Source organism: Tribolium madens, unplaced genomic scaffold (genome assembly GCF_015345945.1).
Source record: "Tribolium madens isolate multiple individuals breed KSU strain unplaced genomic scaffold, Tmad_KSU_1.1 Scaffold_19;HRSCAF=116;Tcas5.2_LG9, whole genome shotgun sequence".
Lineage (NCBI taxonomy): Eukaryota > Metazoa > Arthropoda > Insecta > Coleoptera > Tenebrionidae > Tribolium > Tribolium madens.
In genome coordinates, this window is record NW_025400983.1 from 14,900,006 (window position 1) to 14,920,747 (window position 20,742).

The following is a 20,742-nucleotide window of genomic DNA, read 5'->3' on the forward strand; positions in this document are numbered from 1 at the left end:
GAGGTACCTAGTTGTTTACAATTTGAGTTAAGTTTAAGGCTGCGCTCCAAATTTAAATTTATTTGACGAACAAAACCCTCTGTATTTCAAAAACTATAAACCTTCTCCGTCTCGATAGAAACAATCATTTTTTCGCCTGGGCATTTTTTGAGTTCAATTGATTCCCATTGGCGCTTCTATCTGGGGAAATTTTTTGACACATCCAGTTTTTTAGCTTGAAGGATTCAACCTCATAATATCAGTTCTCCATGGCGTACCTTGTTTTGTTGTATCCTTCCTTCCCAGCGTTTATTAATTGCGTTATTTTTCGTTAATAATTTAAAATCATTCAGTTTTTTCTTAGTAACCTCCGTAATTGAGAAAATACTCGGAATCACTGCTCCAATGCGTTTTTTACGAAATGACCAGGCGGGATATTGATACATGTCATTAAGGACACGATGCTATAAACATTCGGATAAGGATTGATTTCTTTTGAGCTCTACTACTTTCTGTTAAAATATTTGCACAAACTTTGAAAACAGCTGTATAACACTTAGTTTAATCAATGATAATGATGACTTAGCAAACAATTTTAAATTTTTGGTTTTCCAGGAGTGGGTTTATAGAAGCCGAATGATTGAATTATGATGAACAACCAACCAGATTTCTGGATTTTGAAGTTAATCGCGGTTAACTTAATTTTGATTTAATTTACTTTTTTTAAATCCACCTCTAAAGTTTCAAAAATTATAATTTAAAGCAAATAAATAATTCTAATAAATAGATACCTATACCTACAAGGGAGATTTACAGAATACAGGTGATTCTTAAATAAACCGACAAAATTTTATCACAGCTTCCCAAGGATAAATGGAGACAAACTGTGACCTGTTTAGGTTTATAACTTTTAGGGGTAAAACCCCATTGCTCCGTGCCACTTACGGCGTTTATAAATTATTGCAATGAACAAGTACATTTTCACCATGCTTTCCATCACTACCTGTGCTAATACTACATACGCTTTACGGCGAAAATAACTTTAATAAATTTTATTCGGAGAATGGTTAAACAAAGAATTTTTCAAATATTTTTTCCAGCATGTTCTCATTTGATACTACCAAGGAAAAAATTTCGTCAGTCTATTTAAGAATCACTCTGTATATGAGGGGCATTAGAAAAGAAATATACCCAACCATAAAAAAACAATTACAACGCACAAGCGTAATTTATCCAAATAGTATGTATGTATTCTAACATTATCTGCAAAATTTGAGTTAATTGAGATAATTAGTTTTTTTATTTCGGTGTTAGAATAAGTCTATTCCAGCACCCAAATGACGTCATTTGAGTGATGGAATAAGTCGTTGGCGTTAATTTAATTTTAGTGACGAACTTTCTTCACAATTTATTTTCAAATGTGAAAATAAGAATTATTTTTATTTTTTACAGCCGCCTAAAATTATTCCACATAAATGTCGCCAACCGTCGCAAAATTCTCTAAAAGAAAAAATTGAAATTTTGGTTTTTTAATTTATAAAATGATATAAAGCGGCAAAATAGTATAAAGCACTTGTTGCAGAAGGTTCTTCAAGCACTCACTTGTTCATCAACTCGCCGCTAGCGGCTCCTTTCGGCATTTCAAATTTGTGCTTGAATATACAGGGTGCGCCAGAATTCGCGCCCCAGAGAAAAATGTCATATCAGGTAAGATACCAGGAACATGGAAAAAATGTTAAAAAAAATATATATAAAAATTTCGAAGTTATGAGGGTTTAAAGTTTGCACTTTGACTCTATTTATTTATTTATCAAAAAAGTTATACGTCTTTGGTTTCATTGCTAGGTAGATTACTTTTCTAGTGCCTCTTGCAATCAAATTTAAATTCGAGATTAATTTGAAGTTTGGCCACTGCAAAGTTAATAGAAACTTATTTCGAATTAGTTTAATTTCGAATTAAAAAAAAATGTTTTTACATTACTTTTTTTTCATGTTAGCCGAATTCGACCATTTTTAATCAAAAAAATTTGAAACATTGTTTGGCGGAGTAAATTTTAAAAATCTGGTAAATTTAAGTTTATAAACTTGTGTTAAAACAAAAGATAAATTTTAAGTTTTGAAATTAGGTAAGAAAGCAATATTTATTTAGAATAGATAAAATAAAAAAGTACTTCAATAAAACAACTCTATTTTTCTAAACTAAGGTTGCTATACAGGCTACGCCAGAACTCGCGTCCTGGAGAAAAATGTCATGTAAGATAAGATACCAGGATCATGGAAAATATGTTTAAAAAATTCGATATGTCACAAAAATTTGATACTTATTTTTTAACATTTGACAGTCTTTTATATCTATTTAATGATACTGATGATCTTGTATATGTTTTTTTATAATTATTTAGTAAAGGTACAAAAATTTTGCATTTAAAAGCCACAAATAAGATTAACAGAGTAACAATTTAGGATACAGCTTCCTTGTTTCCTCCTTTCATAGTCTGTAGCAAAAAAACTTGACAAAATCAGTAGTATCCTACCTTACATGTCATTTTTCTCTGGGAAGCGAGTTCTGGCACATCCTACTGAGGTAGGTATTACATCAGAATGATGTCAATTAAGATTGATAATTTTTATCAATCACCAACTTGACAAAAATATAGCTCAACAGTTATACTAATTCATAAAAGAAAACTTTACCAGATTTAAGATGAAATAGTTGTCAGATTTTTAAATTTTTCCAATAGCACAAATCCTTATTGTGCTTCTAATCTGTGCCAATAGTGTTAAAATAACTTGAGTTTGTCAGTTATTATGAGTATGATCCGCCAGAATTTACCTAAAGATTTATAAAAGTTCTTAATCCATATACAGGGTGAATATAAAGTATGGAACCAAGCGGTTTTATTTTTAATCATTTGCCTCCGGAAAATAATAATTAATATAAATTAAAGTAATATAAAAAATGTGATCGTAATTTCAGAACGAAATTTTGTTTTGTTTTTGAGTTATGCGATTTTTTTTGTCAAAATTGCAATTTATGTGAAAAAAATTTTTTGAAAAAATTAAAAATAAAGCAGATAGTTGTAATCCTTAGAGTATAGCTTTTATGAGAAAAATGATTTTATAGTGGGTTGCCATTTAAAAAAATTATTTTTTTTTGTAGAACTCAAAAATAAAAGGAAATTTCGAAAAATTTTATTCTTGTTAAATCATCACATTTTTATAGTACTTTAGCACTCATCAATTAGTTTTTTCAAAAAATAAATAGTTTAAGCAAAAAGCGTTTGGTTCCATACTTTTTATTCACCTGGTATATGTCGTAGTCATTGGGCGTAATGCGTCATTCCGCGGAAAGCCTAGTCATTGGCCGTACTGCCGGCAGACGCTGTAATCAAATGAACATTCCTTTGTTTGACTGAAATTTTACGTCATTTCAGGGATTGCCTACTTAATTCTCGTCAAACAAAGTAACCGGTTAAACCACTACATGTTACAGCGTTTGACGCAAGTGTATTTAGTCATTTGCTGAAAAGTCTTGAAATGTTTGATACTTTCTGTAGAAATGTAAATTTTTGGTAGAAGAAAAGTAAAAAAAAAAAAACTAAAATATTTTTATTGTAGCAAAATATTTGTTTCGTTTATTTGGAATAATGTAAACATATAATATTATAAAATCATACAAAAACGGTAAGTATATGACATAAACAACTGATTAAAATATATTTTTTGCCTTCGGGTAAATTAAACAAAAATAAAAATATATTCTTTAGAAATACCTTTTGCAGTCTAAAATATGTACAACTGAAATAAAAGTGTATTTTGAGGTTAGAAGTCTTTTACCTCTTTCATTACTTCATAATTCCAGGGTTTTTTGGCATTGTTTTTCAAATCATATTCATTTAATTTGTCATAAAACAAACTATTATGATTATCCATTTTCAATAAGAAAAGTCCAACAATCACTAAATGTTACGGCCCGAAATACTACACAATAAAATTTCAAGCTTTCAGCAAATGACTAAATACACTTTCGTCAAACGCTGTAACATGTAATGGTTCAACCGGTTACTTTGTTTGACGAGAATTAAGTAGGCAATCCCTGAAATGACGTAAAATTTCAGTCAAACAAAGGAATATTCATTTGATTACAGCGTCTGCCGGCAGTACAGCCAAAACCTAGGCTTTCCGCGGAATGACACATTACGCCCAATGATTACGACATATACAGTCTGTTATTGAAATGCGTTAAGAAACTTTAAACGGTAATAGAACTCATCAAAACAAATTACTTTGCTAAGTACCATTTTTTCGAAAACTCAAATTTATACTTACATTTATTTTCACCGTATTCCGTGTCATCGAGTCGTTTATGGATGGCACGGTACGCAAAAAAGTAAATACGGCAAAAACCCAGACAGATAGGTCTTGCAGAAACTTACTGACACAATTTAGTCACGTCCTTCACCTACATGCGGCCGTGTTTACAATTTATTGGCAAAGTGAATTTCCCGTAATTATCGTCAAAAATGGTGCAGTACACTAATCCGGAGTTAACAGACATGGTGCTAATCTACGGGGAAGCTTTATCGAATGCTGCTGGAGCGATTTCGCGGTCGCTAAGTTCATATTTAGAAAATCGGTGGATAGGTCGTAATGGACCAGTTTTATGGCCAGCTCGTTCACCGGACTTAAATCCTTGTGACTTTTTTCTATGGGACCATTTAAAACAGATTGTGTATGAAATTCCAGTTAACACCGTCGAAGAATTAACTGTTCGTGTGAATAATGCAGCCGAGTCAATTCGACGAAAATCCGACATGTTGGTGGCAACTAAAACTTCTATGACTCGAAGGGCACAAGCATACATCAATAACGGAGGGCGTCTTTTCGAACATTTAATTTGAAGGTTAGTGCCCTTGATCAAGTGTGGTGCGTAACTTGGAATGTCACTCTCACTTACTACGAATAAAAAATTGGTTTTTGCTTGGCTATCAAATTTTTATCTTCTTTCGCTTTTAATGTAAGCAGGGAGACATTGGCGGGTACTAGAATTTACGTTCAAACTAATTAAAATTTTATCTGGGTTTAGAAAGATTTTTCGAAAAAATGGTAAATAGCACAGTAATTTGTTTTGATGAGTTCTATCACCCCTTAAATTTTCTTAACGCATTTCAATAACAGACTGTATAAAGAGGCTTCTCCTGACTGACCTATCAACCCACAGCCTAAATCGCTGGAGACAGAAATTTCAAATTTTCTCAGTAGATACCTTTTATAACGGAGAAAGGATTTTTGGAAAATCAACCCCTAAGGGAGTTAAATGGGGTGGTGAATTCGAAGTTTTAAAGCTATAGCCATGAAAATTGGTATGCAGGCTTTCGGTTAAAAATAAAAAAAATATGTATTTTACCATTTTTGGAAATTTCAATTGAACAAGGGTAAAAAGTCGTAAAATATTTGTATTTTTTTAAAAGTTAAATTCATGAAAATTGGTATTTAGGCTCTCAGTTAAAAAGAAAAAACACGTGTTTTAGGATTTTGGAAAATTTCATCCCCAAAGGGGTCAAACAAGGGATGAAAATTTGTATAAATATTTATAAATTCGTCGTTTTTGAAGTTATATTTATGAAAATTGGGATTTGGGCTTTCGATTAAAAATGAAGAAACACGTGTTTTAGGATTTTTGAAAATTCCACCCTCTAGGTGGTTAAACAAGGATGACAATTTGTATTAAAATATGTCATTTATAAAGTTAAATCCCTGAAAATTTGTATTTAGGCTTTCGATTAAAAATCAAGTAATACGTGTTTCAGGATTTTTGGAAATTTTACCCTCAGGGGGGTTGAACAAGGGTAAAACTTCGTAAAATATCCGTGTTTTTTTTAAGTTGAATCTATGAAAATTGGTATTTGGGTGTTCATTTATAAACAAAATAGCACGTGTTTCAAAATTTTGTAGAATTCTATCCCTACGGGGGTCAAATAAGGGATGAAAGTTTGTATAAATATGTGTTACAGTTAAATATGGAATGAAAATTTGTATCAAAATTTGTCATTGTTAAGTAATATCCATGAAATAAGACTTAAAATTTTACGGTTTTTAAATAAGTTATAAAAGACGGACTTTTTATTTTTACTACGAAGTTCATAATAATTATGTGTTGCTATATTTTGTTAGTAAGTTTCTTAGCCCTTCTGCGTTTTGAAATAGTTGTGGATGTCAAACTACCACGCGAGCGAAGCCGCGGGCAACAGCTAGTTCAATATATCTTCTCTTAAATAAATTTATATTTGTCTTCTACAGGTATCCGAAAAAAACGTTTAAAGATTTTGAGATTGAATCCATAGGTCAAAACATTTCAAAACATGTGTCCCGAAATGCTTCCTTTAATACTTTTTTACTTATAGCACACAATTCACATAAACCAAATTCAATAAATTACAATATATAGTCGTATTTGTCATTTTTTAAGAAATGTGATGTTAGCATATAATGTTAGCTAGTTTAACATAAAAATCACCAGATCTGGGGAAATGTTATCTCTTAAAGCTCTTGAAAGTTGTCCAATCAGTTTTTTTACTATTAGATTGGAACAAGTGCACAAGTTTTTGTTGGTCTGCTGTAGTTTTTTAACGTCGTGTTTGCAAAAAATAGCTTAAGTGAGAATTATTGTTCCTACCTTCAAATAATTAATTTAACATTTAACCTCACTTTTGGAAGCATTACTTATCAGCAGTCAGCAGTCCTAGTTTTGATTTATCTATCATCAATTACCATTGTTTGTAAGTAAATCAAACTTTTCCTTCAAATAAATGGATAATAATTAATTTAACCTGACTTTTTGAAGCATTACTTATCAGTCGTTTTGATTTATTTATCATCAATTACTGTTTGTAAGTAAATCAAATTTTTTATTTAGATAAATGGAGAATTACCACAAAGGTAAAAACGTGGAGGAACCCCTTGAAAGGGACAAAATCCCTATTCCCAATCTTCCTGAAAACTTTTTATGGATGCAGGTGTTGTTCATAATTACTTGGTAAATACTAAAGTTGTAAATTTATTATTTTTAGGTAAGAGGAGGTAGTAAAATAAGAAATCTTGTAAGTCATGCATTAAATGAATTTCCAAGTGCTAAAGCCGTTGTGTGGACAGGATTTGGTCAGTCTGTTGGTAAAACTGTCACTTGTGCAGAAATTATGAAACGAGAACATAATATCCAGCTACATCAAATAACAAAACTGTGTTATAGGATGTAAATTTCGTTGTCAAATTTGTTTACAACATTGTAAATTGCGTAAATGTTTTTAGAGTTGAAGAATTTTGGGACCCAGTAATCCCAGATTTGGACCAAATAGTTGTTAAAAGAAAGCTACCAATGATACATATCTTGCTATCGTTAGAAACATTGAGTTTTGAGGAATCAGGGTATCAAGCCCCTGGGTCTATAATACCATTTACTGGAAACAGTGGTAGTAGGAAGGATAGCAATAGGAAATTTCAGAAAATATCAAGGCACAAAAAAAGTCAATAAATGGTTACCTCTCAACTTAATTTTTGTTTTATTTTATCAATGATTTCATTACCAACTATTTTCACTAAAATTATTTGGGGGCGGTGGTGGAGGACCCCTTGGTGGGAAAGGAGGTCTCCCTGGTCCTCCAAAATTAACCGGTGGTCTCCAATTCGGCGGTCGTCCTCCTGGGGGTGGTGGCGGCGGAAAACATCCAGGAAATGGCGGCGCACCTGAAGTTGGCACTGAGGTCGGTGGTCCAGGTGGTGGTGGAGGTAAATTATTAGCCCCACCTTGCCATGGCGGAGGAATCATCCTTGGGGCGCCTGAAGCTTGCGTTGATGTAGGCATCGGTGGTAAAGGGGGTCGTGCTGATCCACCTGATGAAGTTGGTGGTGGTGGAGGTGCACCTGGCGGTAAGGGCGGTTGGGACGGGGGCAAAGGCGGGGGAGGGATTCCCGAGGGAAAAGAACTGGGTGGTGGGACTGGTGGAGGAGGTGGTGGTTGCATACTTGCCGGTGTAGGTGGTGGGGGAGGCATCATGCCAGCTAGTATAACAGGAGGGGGAGGTGGGGCTAGAGCCATTCCTGGGGGCATCATGCCCATTGGCGGGGCATCGGCGAAGAGCTGATGGGGGCGGTCGGCTTGTGATAAGGGATTTTGGGCCGCTAGAAGACGCTCAGCTGCAGAACCGTGACGTTCACCTTTGGAGTCCTTTTTAAAGGCGTAGGAGACGGAAATGGGGCGGTTACAGAGATATTGACCATTCATCGCTTCAATTGATGCGTCAGAAGCCTCAAAACTGGCAAAATTAATGAAAGCAAAGCCTTTGGAATTACCAGTGTCAGGGTCTCTCATTATCTGAAAGAAAATTGCATTATTTCATTTAAAAATATGGTTTACTGGATTACCTTAGGTGTTTGAAGTATAACTCCAAAAGCTGAAAATGTGTCGTAAAGTAGCTTTTCATCCACTTCTGGGTCTAAATTCCCGATGAAAATGTTCGCCCCCACGTCCAAATTTTTTTGATGAGCTGATGCTTTATTCACTCTTATTGGCTTTCCATAAAGTTTTATCATATTCATTATTTTTATAGCATAATCGGCATCTTCTTCACCCATGAATTCCACGAAACCATAGCCTTGGTGCATCATTGTGACTCGATCTTTGGGCATGTGAACGTTGACTAAAACAGAAGAAATTATGTTTGGAACAAATGACAAAAATTATGCTTGCCCAAAGGTCCAGACTGTACGAAGAGTTCCCATAATAACGATTCTGTAACTTTATCATCTAAACCACCAACATAGATTGTTGCATCTGTGAAAAACACCGGTATTAATTAGAATTTGTGAGGTTAGGTAGTTGAAAACTTACCTCTATTTCGTTCAGCAATCGGTCCATTAGCCATCGTTACGGATTCAAATACACTGTAGCTCAATTCTCTTAATAATAAAATAATTTCATCGTTTATTGAATGGATATTTAACAACAAAACGAACCAAGTACGCTACCTTTTCTAAATGCTTTCTGAAAAGTATTGGAAAGGAATCTTTTATACCGACTGTATGTTTTGCTACTTACTAGATGGCGCAAGATCGTGCACACCGGCGCCATATTTAAATTATTATTCCGTTTTTATTGTTACAAGTTTACACAAGAGATAGAACATTTAAATTTAGAATCAAAGTTTCCTATAAACATGTTTCAAAAAATGCTACGCATAGGAACTACACCCCTCAAAGGGTGCGTTTTTTGATTGTTTTTTTCTAATATTTCCGAAATCATTTTAGATAAAATTACAAAATTTGGTACAAATGATAACCGAGACACTTAAACGAATTCAAAGATAAAATGTTGAAACTTTTAATCAGGGGTTTTCTAAACTGGGTGGGTTTAGGGTAAAAAGTACTGTAACTATTTTGGCTGTAGTTTCTTTCCACTTTCAGTAATAAAATTCTACATTTCATAGATTTTCACAAAAAAGGTTTTTGCATTTTTCTGATACAACTTACCGATTTTGAGTAAAATCTGTTTTAAAATTTATGTTACAGACCATAAACAGCGTAAAAATTAATAATTAAATTCTATAAAAATAAATAGTTAAAAGTAAAATGAGTAAAAGTGAGTACTGTTCTTTTAAAAAATCAAAGTGGGAGTATTGGAAGGTAAAAAGTTTCTAATGTAGGCCCTACAAAAATCACCTTGTAAATCAAGTGTTATAAATTTTTCTGTGTTAAATTTTACTTTTTTAAATATCCTAAAAACCAGTGGCGGTTTCTCTTAAGGCCGCTTTGCCGCGTGCCCCCCCTGGACAAGAAACCATAAAGAACGTTTTATTTAGTTTAGAGTGATTTATTTTATTATAAAAGTTTAATTAGAAATTTTGTAATTTGAGTAAAAACGCCCATTTATTTTTTATACCTAAACCCAGAAATTAAATTATTTCGATGGTACGGCGCAAACAATTCCGCGGCCCTGGTTGTCATGACAACGCATCTATAGCTCAGCTCTACGCTTCTGCTAGCCAATCAAAAAATTCAAATGTTCCTCGCGTGGTCACCACTTGGCCAAAGATTCTGCGGCCACGCTTAGGCGACGGGTATGAAAGTGAGATCGGCGCATTGGAAACACGAGAGTATGGGCGAGGGGGTGCTTTGGATTTAAGGGGAGATAAAAACCAATTAGCTCCGCGTATTTTAAAAGAAGCGACGAGTAATCAGTGATTTTATTAATTTGGGTTTTTTTGAGATTAAAATGACATTTATGCTTGCACAAAAAGAATAGCGTCTTATTAGTTGGATTTCGTGATTTTTGACCGATTTGACAAAGCACTTGCAGTTTTCATTACAGTTTTAATTTATGTTTATTGTGAATTGACAATGAGTGGAAGTGCAAATAGTGTAAGTGTTTTAATAAAAACAGATTTTAACAGACTACCTCCAGAAGACAAAATAAAAATTAAGGATTTAGGCAGGCCATTGCCTGATTTAAATTTAACACAGATTATTGAAAGAAAATCTCAAAACAGGACATTTACACGGCATTTCTCAAGAGACATTTATGACCGAAATAATTGGTGTGAAGTTTTGAATTTGTTGTACTGTTTTCCGTGCATATTGTTTTGCAACAGGAGCAGATCCGAATTGGGCACGGAGAGGTATAAAGGATTTGCATCAGCTTCCTGCTAAAGTAAGAAAGCTCGAATAATCTCGTGGTCATATAAATGCATGCACAGCACTTGCTTTACTTGAAAAATCGAATATAATGACTCAGCTTAACTCTGCTTATCGCCAACATATTACTGAGCACAATGAAAAGGTTCGGAAAAACGGCTATATTTTAAAACGCATAGTTAGTTGCGTAAAATTTTGCAGTGCTTTTGAGTTGGCACTCAGAGGTCACGACGAAAGTGGGGAATCGGGAAAYCGCGGATTTTTTAGGGAATTAATCGATTTTACTGCAATATTGCAGTATGCAAGACATTGACAATTTTTGAAGAAAAGGTGTTGGAGAAATTTATATCTATGAAGGACCGAAGAGCAGAATTTAATTTTAAGAAATAACTTTTTTGTGTTATTAATACATATTTTATTTCAAGTAATTTTTTTTTATTGTTACATTATTTGTGACGGTTTTTTTTAAATTGACGTCAAAGTTATCTGCAAAAGTTTGATTATGACCGCACCATCTTCTTGAAAGTTATTAATCTGATATTGACATCTCACTGGACGTATTAAAAATTAGGGTTTGTTTACAACACACTCATAGTCACTTCCAACTATGACGCCAAATTTTAATAAAGACTCGTTATATACCATCATTTTAATTGCGACCCCCCTGTCTAAAAGTCACGAGCCACCACTGCTAAAAACATTAAATTAAACTCACTAAAACATGGGGATTGTTTATTGCGTACTGTTACGTTGGTATAATAATGTTCGCTTGAAATCATCCGCCGCTGTCTAGTTTTGTGGTTCTGTCAGACTCTGTTATAAATTCGGATTCAAAACTTCTTGTGTGTAAGATTTCAGATAATTTTTGTTTAATGCCGTTTTTGAAGTGTTAATAATCGTTTTTAGTTCGTGTATTAATTAATAAATATATAGGTATTGTGATAGTGGGGGTGAATGTAGTGTAAGGGATTTGTTTTTGGTTAGTTGAAAAGACATTGACATCATTATGATGAAGGTTTATGAAGGGATATTCGTCATTTTCCTCAGGTATGTGCATAATTATATTCTTATTTGGTTTTTTATGACAATTCAACGGTTCAATTTTAACCCTTAATATTTTAACATTTCGAAATGTGAAATAAAACGTAAAAATTCGTAGTGTTAGAGGAGTACCTACTAATCAGTCAGCGTTCGATCAATACTGAATTTATTGTAAAAATATTAATTCTACAATTCTTATCCTAATGTGTTTCTAAAACAAGTGATTGCCTATTGTAATTTTGTTGCAGTAGACAGAAAAATCAAAGTACCTTTTGCTTAACAAAATGTTGTTGATAGATAGATAGATTTTGATTATTGATTGTTTCAATATTTTATAAAACTGTTATCACAATCTTCAACCTTCCAAATAAAACTTAATAAGCTTTTCATCAGCTAAGTTGGATCGTACCTATTGTCGTATCAACAAGAAATTACTTCCTAGGATTTAGGGATATTAGTGAATAGGTTGCTATAAATTTGGTTAGGTTGGTTTCTGGTGACAAACAAAAGATATCGTAACTAGTGTCAAAATTTAGGTTAAGTCACCTTTCAGCTTGTATGGATAATTTAATTGATAGTTGACAGCAGTTTGACAGAAAACGTCAACCGTCAACAATAAGGGGTTACTAACCTTAGGCATACAAAATTACTTCTGAAAATTCTAGTTTCAAACAACATGAAAAATGTAATTTTCCTAAAAATGGTAATTTCTTGTTGAAACTTATTCCAAAATAATACCAGAGCGTAGTTACTAGTTCGATTCCGGAGCAAGTGCAGAATGTTTTTGGGCAGATTATTTCTCGTGAATGATGGTGTTTCTGTATTTGAAGTAGAAATAGAATATCAAGGAATAGAGAAATTACATGGTTCTGAAAACTGGAGTATTGGGAAATTTGCGGTGAAAATTTTGTTGCGAGTACTTGACGATGCATGTTGGGGAAATCCTGAAGCCAAAGCCGAGAAGGTGCTACCAAGGAAGAAAATAAAATATTTCCAGCAAGTTTTAAGGATGGGATAAGGCAGATAGGGCAGCAAGTCAAGTGATAGTGAAGACTGTGGAAGCTAGAGTACTGACTTCACTTGTTCACTATGCGGGTAAACTGCACGGTATTTATGAATAGCAGACTAAACAAGCAGCACACACGGTACAGTCAAATTTTTTTAACTTCAAGATGAATTCAACAGATGATATTATCACTCACATTTCAAAATTTGAAAAGTTCGTTTTACGAATGCAACAGTTAAGTGTTAAATCACGAGTATGTACAATACAGTGGAGCCAGTGAGCAAGCCTTTATAGGTGAAGTGATGAGTTTACTAAAGACATTGTTGATTCTGGCGCAACTGATCAAATTACTCATTGTATTGAATAGTTTACATCGTTTGAACGATTTGAAGATGGGCGCTAGATAACTGTTTATCTGACGCACAGAAATTTCTTTTTGATTCCGCATTTGCAAAGGACACAAAAAATTATAACAGATATTGAAATGATGGTAACAAATGTGATCGTTTTCGAATGTTTTGATGTGAATGGTTTCTTGATACTTAGCTCAGACAAATCGGTGGAAAAAATCCTAGAGTTGTTTTTTTTAAACGCTTTCTTTACACTTGGGTAGACATATATCAAAAGTGCCCAAAGATGGGGGGCGAGCTTGAGGAGGGAGAGGGGGCTAAAGGTGTCTTTCATTGTTTTTTTGCTGGTATCTCGAAAACAATCAGCAACTATCAGTTTTTACTTTCTTATCAAAATTAAAGTTTATAAAATTTCCTACAAAAAGGGTCCTTTGCATTTTTGTTGTAGGACTAACCGTAAGCGAGTTATAAGGCTGACAAGAAACATTATTAAAAAAATGTGCTTTATTCGCACTTAAAACAAAATTAGTCTTCTGATTCGAAAAACTGACTGTAAATTGAATTTATTAGGTCCAACACTTTATTAGAAGAGGTAGGGGGGAGGCATGGAAGTCCATAAAGTCTTTGGAGTCGTCCTCATATGCTGCATTTTCGTCTTCATTATTCAATATAATATTATAGTCGTCACCAGGAATATTTGGGATTGACGTATGCAAAGCTTTATTGAGGGTTAAGCAGCTTTGTGGTCGACCGTAATAATTTTTCACTGCGTGTGGTACTACCCAGAAGATGTAGAAAAGAGCCGTATTCAGGAATTTTTGTGGTGGGCTTTTAATTTATTACAGGCAAACATTTGGGAATTAATATATTAATTTAATATTAAAGTGATAATGCAGATTTGTAAAGAAACAATCTCAAAATATAACTGAATATTAAAATTAATTTAATTTTTTTTTTTGATGAAAGCCAAAAAACAAATTTCTGTTACGGACCATCTTTTCCTACAAACCTTTGAAACGTGCCTGTCCTAAGAAATACAAATTTGTTTATGGCATTTCTACCGCAAGCCCCATGAACCACCGTGGGGGGTAAGCGGCTTATTCTATAATGAGTCTCAAATATTGTTGGTGACGACTATAATAGATAGATGATTTGAATAAAACTTACAGTAAATTGAATGTATTGAGTCCAACAGTTCATTCGATTAAGTCTTCCGGGTCATCCTCATATGCTGAATTGTTGTTTTCAACTGGAGGGCCGTTAGTGCATCCGCCCCCACAGTTACCGCATATTGAAGAGCAATGAATACCTGCTTTGCGGCATCCACAACGTGCACCACAGCTTTTGGTACAGCTGCAGAATATTGTTGAAAGGATGGCATCTGGGGCCGGTTGATCTAAGGTTGTCAAGGGTTGAAGATCTCCATCTCCTCCATTCTTGAACTTGTAATTGAAATTGTAAATAGACTCTGTATGAGTGTTGCAATGCGGAACCTTTAGCTGGTGGTAGAGAAGGGAGATCTGGCTTAACCCTTGGTGGATTTTAGAAATGCTGCGTAGCGCTGTTTGTCCAGGTCTGTTACTCTGGCGTTGTACATTGCTAGAAACATATGTTCCCCGGCGTTTGCAACTTTCTCAGGTGTTGAAGTCTTTGTATAAAATATGTTGAAGATTAAATGTAGGGTGCGGTTCCTCATGAATAATTTAGCAATCGTTGACTTGCCTTTTCGGAAAATTGCAGAAGTTGTATGACAGCCACTAAAACTGCGAATGAACAAAATGCTTCTGGCAAAGTCAAGTTTCTGCAAGCTCTTGGAGGAATAACATTTGCTTTCTTCATTCTCCATTCCAGGTTTGAAAAAGTTTATCTCTCGTTCTGTTGGAGCTAAAGCAATGAGCAGGACCAGCAGATCCACATCCTCGCCGATGACAGCCGTTGAACAACCACATTCTGCTTTCTCCAAGGAGCACCGTATAATAGTTGTATCCGCATCAGCATTAGCCTGTCTAACTTCTATCCCTTCTGCAACCATTTTCTGAGACAGCATACTGATAAATCTGTCTTTATTTTTTTCATTACTTAAAAAGTGTTGTTGCTGGGTCGTCACTACCATCTCTTCGGTGAAATCAATATTGACTGATGGTGTGGTGGTGGTGCTGCGAGTTTTTGTTTTGCACGTTTTGTGCTGTTGTGCTAGTGCTTTTTTATGTAATATCACTGAGAAGCTTGATCCTGTACCCCACCTGACTCGATGTTCGTAACAAAGAAGGTCTTGCAGATCCTCATCGTTCTTCTTGGAAATAGCTACTCGTTGGAATATAAGAAGGGGTTCAACCAGCTCCACCACGTTGTCCATTTTGATAGTACTGGTCACGGAGGCCAATGATAAAACTTTGTCTTTTCAAGCCTGTTTTATCTCCCTAAACTTACAATACAATACAATTTTTTAAACATTTTTTCATGTTCCTGGTATCTTACCTTACTTGAAAATTTTCTCTGGGGCGCGAGTTCTGGCGCACCCTGTATTTTATTGAATACTAATTTTCCTTAGTTACAACATCGCTAACTATTATTTATGCAAAATTCATTATACGTATTAAATCTGTCTGCAACATTTCTCTCCCCAGTGTTTACACTCCTTTCAAGTCAAATACACCAATCTTGGTTGCAGGGCGATGGTACTGTAATATTTCTTGAAAAAGGGGGCCTGGTAACTGCTTCCCTTTTTCTTCCTACGTTGTGTTGTGTCTCGGAAATAACAAAAGAAACATAATTAGAAGGAAATTCTAATAAACCCAAGGTATTACGAGGCCGCATTGTAAGAAAGAAAACACAAGTTTTAAACCACACTTAAATTTATTGAACATAAATTATGAAATAAATAGAACTTGGTTCTGATTGTTTACTTCGTCAAATAAAATAAAATCAAAAGAAAAATGAATAAATAAATTATCCAAAATTTCCTAAGCAGTCGAATTAATGGGTTTTGGGGAACTTTGGTTGTCGAAACCTTTTAAATTTTGGAGAAAAGGCCGAAACAATTTAATTAGGAGTGTTACTTTCCGAACTTTTATGAACGTAATTCCGGGTGGAGTAAATAACTTTATCCACCGGAGTAGGAAACAAAATATTACTTTAATTACTAACCAAAGGGTCTACTAATTTCACCAGAACTAAGAAATAAAGTGCGTACTACTTTTACTGACAGAACGAAGCCTTTACGGCGAAGTTTATAACTGATTTCTAAACGAAAAGAAAGCTTTAACTTACTGTAATCTTTGTCCTTGCAACATAATTCCTCGAACAATTAAACACTAATTTTCCCCCTACTTCCTATTTTATAATTACACTAAGCTAACTAAACGAAACTAAAGGTAAACGAACTAACTAAACAAATTCAACTTCAAAAACCAAGTTTTCGACCTCTGTTCTCTCGGCTCTCTCGAATCGAAGTTCTAGAAAATTCACTAGTCCCTTTTTTTTCTCTGTTTCGCAATCCCCCTCCGGTACTACTCTTCCCCTACTCTAAAGCTTTGATAAATCACGACTTTGTTAATAATTTAAACAACCAAAAGAATCAAGTTCAGTTTACAACAAAATGAACTTATTATTTAGCTAATTAAAATTACCTAAACGGACTTTTGACCCAGACGTTGCTGATCCGCTAACGACAATAATTTGCAACGATTTACATTTATTAGAAATTTGAACCAGGTCTTTCAAAACTACCTTAAATTAATTAAGCCTAAAATTCCAACTTATGCCTTTCTGATATTAACAAAAATTGATACAATTTGAATAAAATTTACAATGGAAAATTTGTGAATTTCGAAGAAACACACGTGTGGCCTTGGAGTCATTTTGTCTGGAAAATCCGACACTCTATTGAAATCGTATCGAATTTAGGTTTTTAAATTTCTAAAGAAATGACCGGATGTTTGCGACTCTCCATATTTTTTAAGAATGTTGACTTTTTCCGTAGTTTGTGGACACGTAATTTCATTTTAAAAGAAACATAAAAATTACTCATCGCTTTGCAGGGTGAAGGGGTCCCGAATATTACAGTACGAACCATTTCCAGTCTGAATCCTGACCGAACGAACTTCTGCTCTTGGAGCCTTTTCCTTTAACCCTGCAGTGAACGGGTGAGAGGATGTAACAGTAATGGTCGGGTACGGTCTGTGAGACACCAAGTTCCTTTTTTTTTTTTGGGCATATAGAAATGGAACTCGTAGACGAAGTGGATTGAAATGCTTTTATTAAACCAAACTTAATATTCTTACATGTAAATTGCACAAAAAATACAAATTAAATTAACTCAAAAAAACAAGAAACATTATTAACTACCGAAAATCTCTAAAGTCTAAATATACTGAAAAGGCATTATGCATTACATATATTTTCGGCACATTCTGTACAAATGGGTTGTACACACTGCAGACAGAGCCATTTGTGACATTTTGTACAGAAAAAACGCGTTTTGCGTTTTGGACAGTTGGCGCAAGTTCCTCTCCCTCCACTTGCAATTTTCGGGTCTTCCGCAGGTCTTGTTCCTGAAAGTCTTTGTGCTGTTAATCGTACATCTTTTGATATGTGTTTACTAAGTGCTCGGAATGACATATGTTCGCGAATAAGGTCCAGACCAAGTTTTTTCAAGAATATGCGCCGTTCCTTGCATTCCAAACCATCGATAGTTTTCCAGTTGTTACTAGTATTCAGAACGTGGCCGTTTATGGCAGCAATATTTAGTAAGTTGTAAAAGATAACCATTGGCCATCTGCGTGTTCCTCGGCTAACATTATAGAGCGACATTTTCTGATCCGCTGTGTCAACTCCACCTTTTGTCTTGTTGTAAAATGTTATCATTTCTGGTTTATTTTTCTCTCCAGTTTCAACATCAATTTTGTCATCATGGTGCATTGATGACAAAAGCAAGACTACTTTGTTATTTTTGGGTACATACGAGACTAAGGTAACATCTTCTTGAAACCCGAAAATTGATGAATTGATAGGCCGTATTTTTGAGTTTTTGAATAAATCCGGAATTTCACGTTTGTTTTTCCTGATGGTACCAACTATAGTTATTTTATAATTATTCAACATTTTCTTTACTACTTCTAAACTAGTAAAATAATTATCCATAGTGACGTTACGACCCGTATTGTGAACTGGAGAGCACATGCGTTCAACTAAGTCTGAAGCTTTTTGGGAAAATTTGAACGGGCCATCTGGTTGTTCACCTACGTATACTTCCAGATTTACCACATAATATGTTCTGGCGTCCACAAGAGCATATACTTTTATACCGTATCTGTTTGGCTTTGTCGGTATATATATATATACGAAAACGGCCACGACCTCTAAATGCAAATAACATTTCATCTATAGTAAGATATTCTCCAGGTGTATAACAAGCTTGCAAATATACTGAAAACTCTGCAAAAAATTCTCTAATTRCAGCGAGTCGATCGTACTTTACTCGTTCTGCTCTGTCGTGTATTGAATCAAAGCGCAAACATCTCAGTAAAAATTTAAATCTTCTATAAGCCATAGCCGCTGGAAATATCTCAACACCTGTTCCATCAGTTGCCCAAAAATCTTTCATATTTCTTCTTCCACCTTTGAAAACGCCTGCCAAATACAMTAATCCAATAAGAGCTCTTATTTCTATTGCATCGGTATTTTTGCATTCAGTTTTATCTTGGTAATTTGATGAAATATTTTCGATGAAAATATTCGTATTTGTTACCATCATGTTCAACATATTAGAACTGATAAAGCATGACCAGCAGTCTAGCGGCGTAAATTTTTCCTTTCCATTTCCTTTCGGACCTGGAAGGTGAGTAATAATGTTATGTTGACGTGTTCTAACGTTTGTCGAAGGTGAATGTTKTTTCCACTTGACATTATCTTTTGCTTTGTAGTATAAATGTTCTTGCTGCCCTCTTAGTTCATGCCTTTGATCTTGTATATCTTCTATTATTTTCCCCGATCCATTGTTCTTTTCTTCATCGTCTCCACTTTGTTCTGTKTCAGTTTCAATTGAAATGTTTTCACATAAATCTATTTCAGAASCAGAATCTCCCGCAATGTCGAACTCTTCAGTTGCCTCTTCATCTGTCTGTACTTCATCATAAAGCTTTTGCAAACGTTCTAGTTCTTTGGAATATTCGTCCATGATTTAACTGGCTAAATATAAGAAATAAATCAAAATTTCTATGACAATTGAAAATAGTAACAAATTACCTTGGGTTCAAAAAATATTACATATGAGATCGGGTGCGGACTAGCAGACTCTAAAATTAGTTGCTCACGCCATAAACCACTGAGCACTACTGGCATATGCATCCCGCTGAAGGTCACGCCCTCTGTGAAAGGTACTGAGCAGCGCCCACCCACATCTGCGATAGGGCTCAAATCATATCAAAAAAACAATTCATAAAATTTAATAGACCTCACCCGACCACTGCAAGGTTAAAGTCGCGGCTAATGCAGTTTTAATTAAATGCACCATTCTTTCCCAAACTCCCCCCATATGAGGAGATGCTGGTGGAATAAATTTCCAGGTCATTCCTTTGTGGGCAAATCGTTCGTTCATCTTCTTTGCATCCAACACCGATATTGCTTCTTTCATTTCACGTTGTGCTCCAGTAAAGTTTGTTCCATTGTCCGATCACATAACCCTAGGCACCCCTCTTTGCGCCATAAATCTTCGAATTGCCATAATTGCTGAATCCGTGGTTAGTATATGCACCAATTCAATATGTACCGCTCTTATATTTAAACAGGTAAACAACACGCCGTACCGCTTTTCCAATTCTTCCAATTGTGACGTCCATCGGACCAAAGTAATCAACACCTGTATGTGTAAATGCAGCCACTTGCGGTTCAGTTCGTTCCTTTGGTAAATCTCCCATTAAAGGAGGTTTAGCTATAATTTTCTTATTTTTGCAGAATTGACATCTATTAACTACTCCTCGTAATAGCACACGAATTTTTGGGATCCAAAAATCTTCTCTAAGACGATTCGCTTCTCTGTGATATTGCTCTACCAATAATCTTGTATATCCGTTGTCTTTAGGTAAAATTACTTTTTTAGTTTGATCAATTCCTCTACCAGACATTCTCATAAGACCATAATTGTCCAAGGACGGCGTTAGTTGAAGTAAGCTACTATTTTTTGAAATTTCTGCCAGATTTGATAAAGCTGTCATTTTCGACCCAAAACTTTTTAACTGTACCTTTCTCCAAATAAACAACTTTGCTACCATAATTTGCTCTGCGATTAAATAATTTTCAATATTTACTTCACCCTGCAGAAAGTAGTGCGTCGATTTGTGTTGTATCTTCAATAAAAATTTTCTAATTATTCTTAGAACCCAAGCTGTTGCTCTTATAAATCTCTCATGTTTTTAGAATCTTCCAACGTCTGGTAAAATGTTGTTTGAACCCTCAATTAATTGTATTGTAGAAGTAGTTTCTAAAACTTCAATTGTTGGTTGTTCTTTCTCATTTTCAATTGGCCAATTATCTTCAGTGTGTTTCAAAAATTCTGGACCTTGAAACCATCGACAATCAAAATGTAAATCGGGTGTCTGTGTCCATTTTGTTGCTTCATCGGCTACATTCTGTGCAGACGGAACCCAACGCCAATCTGTTTCAATAATTTTTAAGTTTTCA

At 34.6% G+C, this 20,742-nt stretch overlaps 3 protein-coding genes across 4 annotated transcripts; 1 reads left to right on the top strand and 2 right to left on the bottom strand.

Moving 5' to 3' along the window:
- Window positions 1-6,504: 6,504 nt before the first annotated feature.
- On the top strand, window positions 6,505-7,530 carry LOC123011456 (ribonuclease P protein subunit p25-like protein). 2 transcript variants are annotated; one of them, XM_044408900.1, is made up of 5 exons: window positions 6,505-6,758; window positions 6,896-6,995; window positions 7,050-7,059; window positions 7,109-7,231; window positions 7,288-7,530. In XM_044408900.1, the coding sequence occupies exons 2-5, from the start codon at window positions 6,986-6,988 to the stop codon at window positions 7,508-7,510; spliced, it is 366 nt and encodes a 121-aa protein (XP_044264835.1). In that variant the 5' UTR covers window positions 6,505-6,758; window positions 6,896-6,985; the 3' UTR covers window positions 7,511-7,530. The 2 variants fall into 2 exon arrangements, with proteins under 2 accessions (XP_044264835.1, XP_044264827.1); XM_044408892.1 differs by having other exon boundaries at window positions 7,050-7,231.
- Window positions 7,515-9,040, bottom strand: LOC123011445 (splicing factor 3B subunit 4). Its single transcript, XM_044408880.1, has 4 exons — window positions 8,867-9,040; window positions 8,726-8,809; window positions 8,401-8,675; window positions 7,515-8,350 (listed from the first exon to the last, which is right to left on the bottom strand). The coding sequence occupies exons 1-4, from the start codon at window positions 8,898-8,900 to the stop codon at window positions 7,559-7,561; spliced, it is 1,185 nt and encodes a 394-aa protein (XP_044264815.1). The 5' UTR covers window positions 8,901-9,040; the 3' UTR covers window positions 7,515-7,558.
- Window positions 9,041-17,084: 8,044 nt separating this feature from the next.
- LOC123011124 lies at window positions 17,085-20,166 on the bottom strand. Its single transcript, XM_044408437.1, has 3 exons — window positions 19,522-20,166; window positions 19,309-19,463; window positions 17,085-17,186 (listed from the first exon to the last, which is right to left on the bottom strand). Exons 1-3 carry the CDS (start codon window positions 19,694-19,696, stop codon window positions 17,085-17,087), a joined length of 432 nt encoding a protein of 143 aa, XP_044264372.1. The 5' UTR covers window positions 19,697-20,166.
- Between the last annotated feature and the right edge of the window lie 576 nt (window positions 20,167-20,742).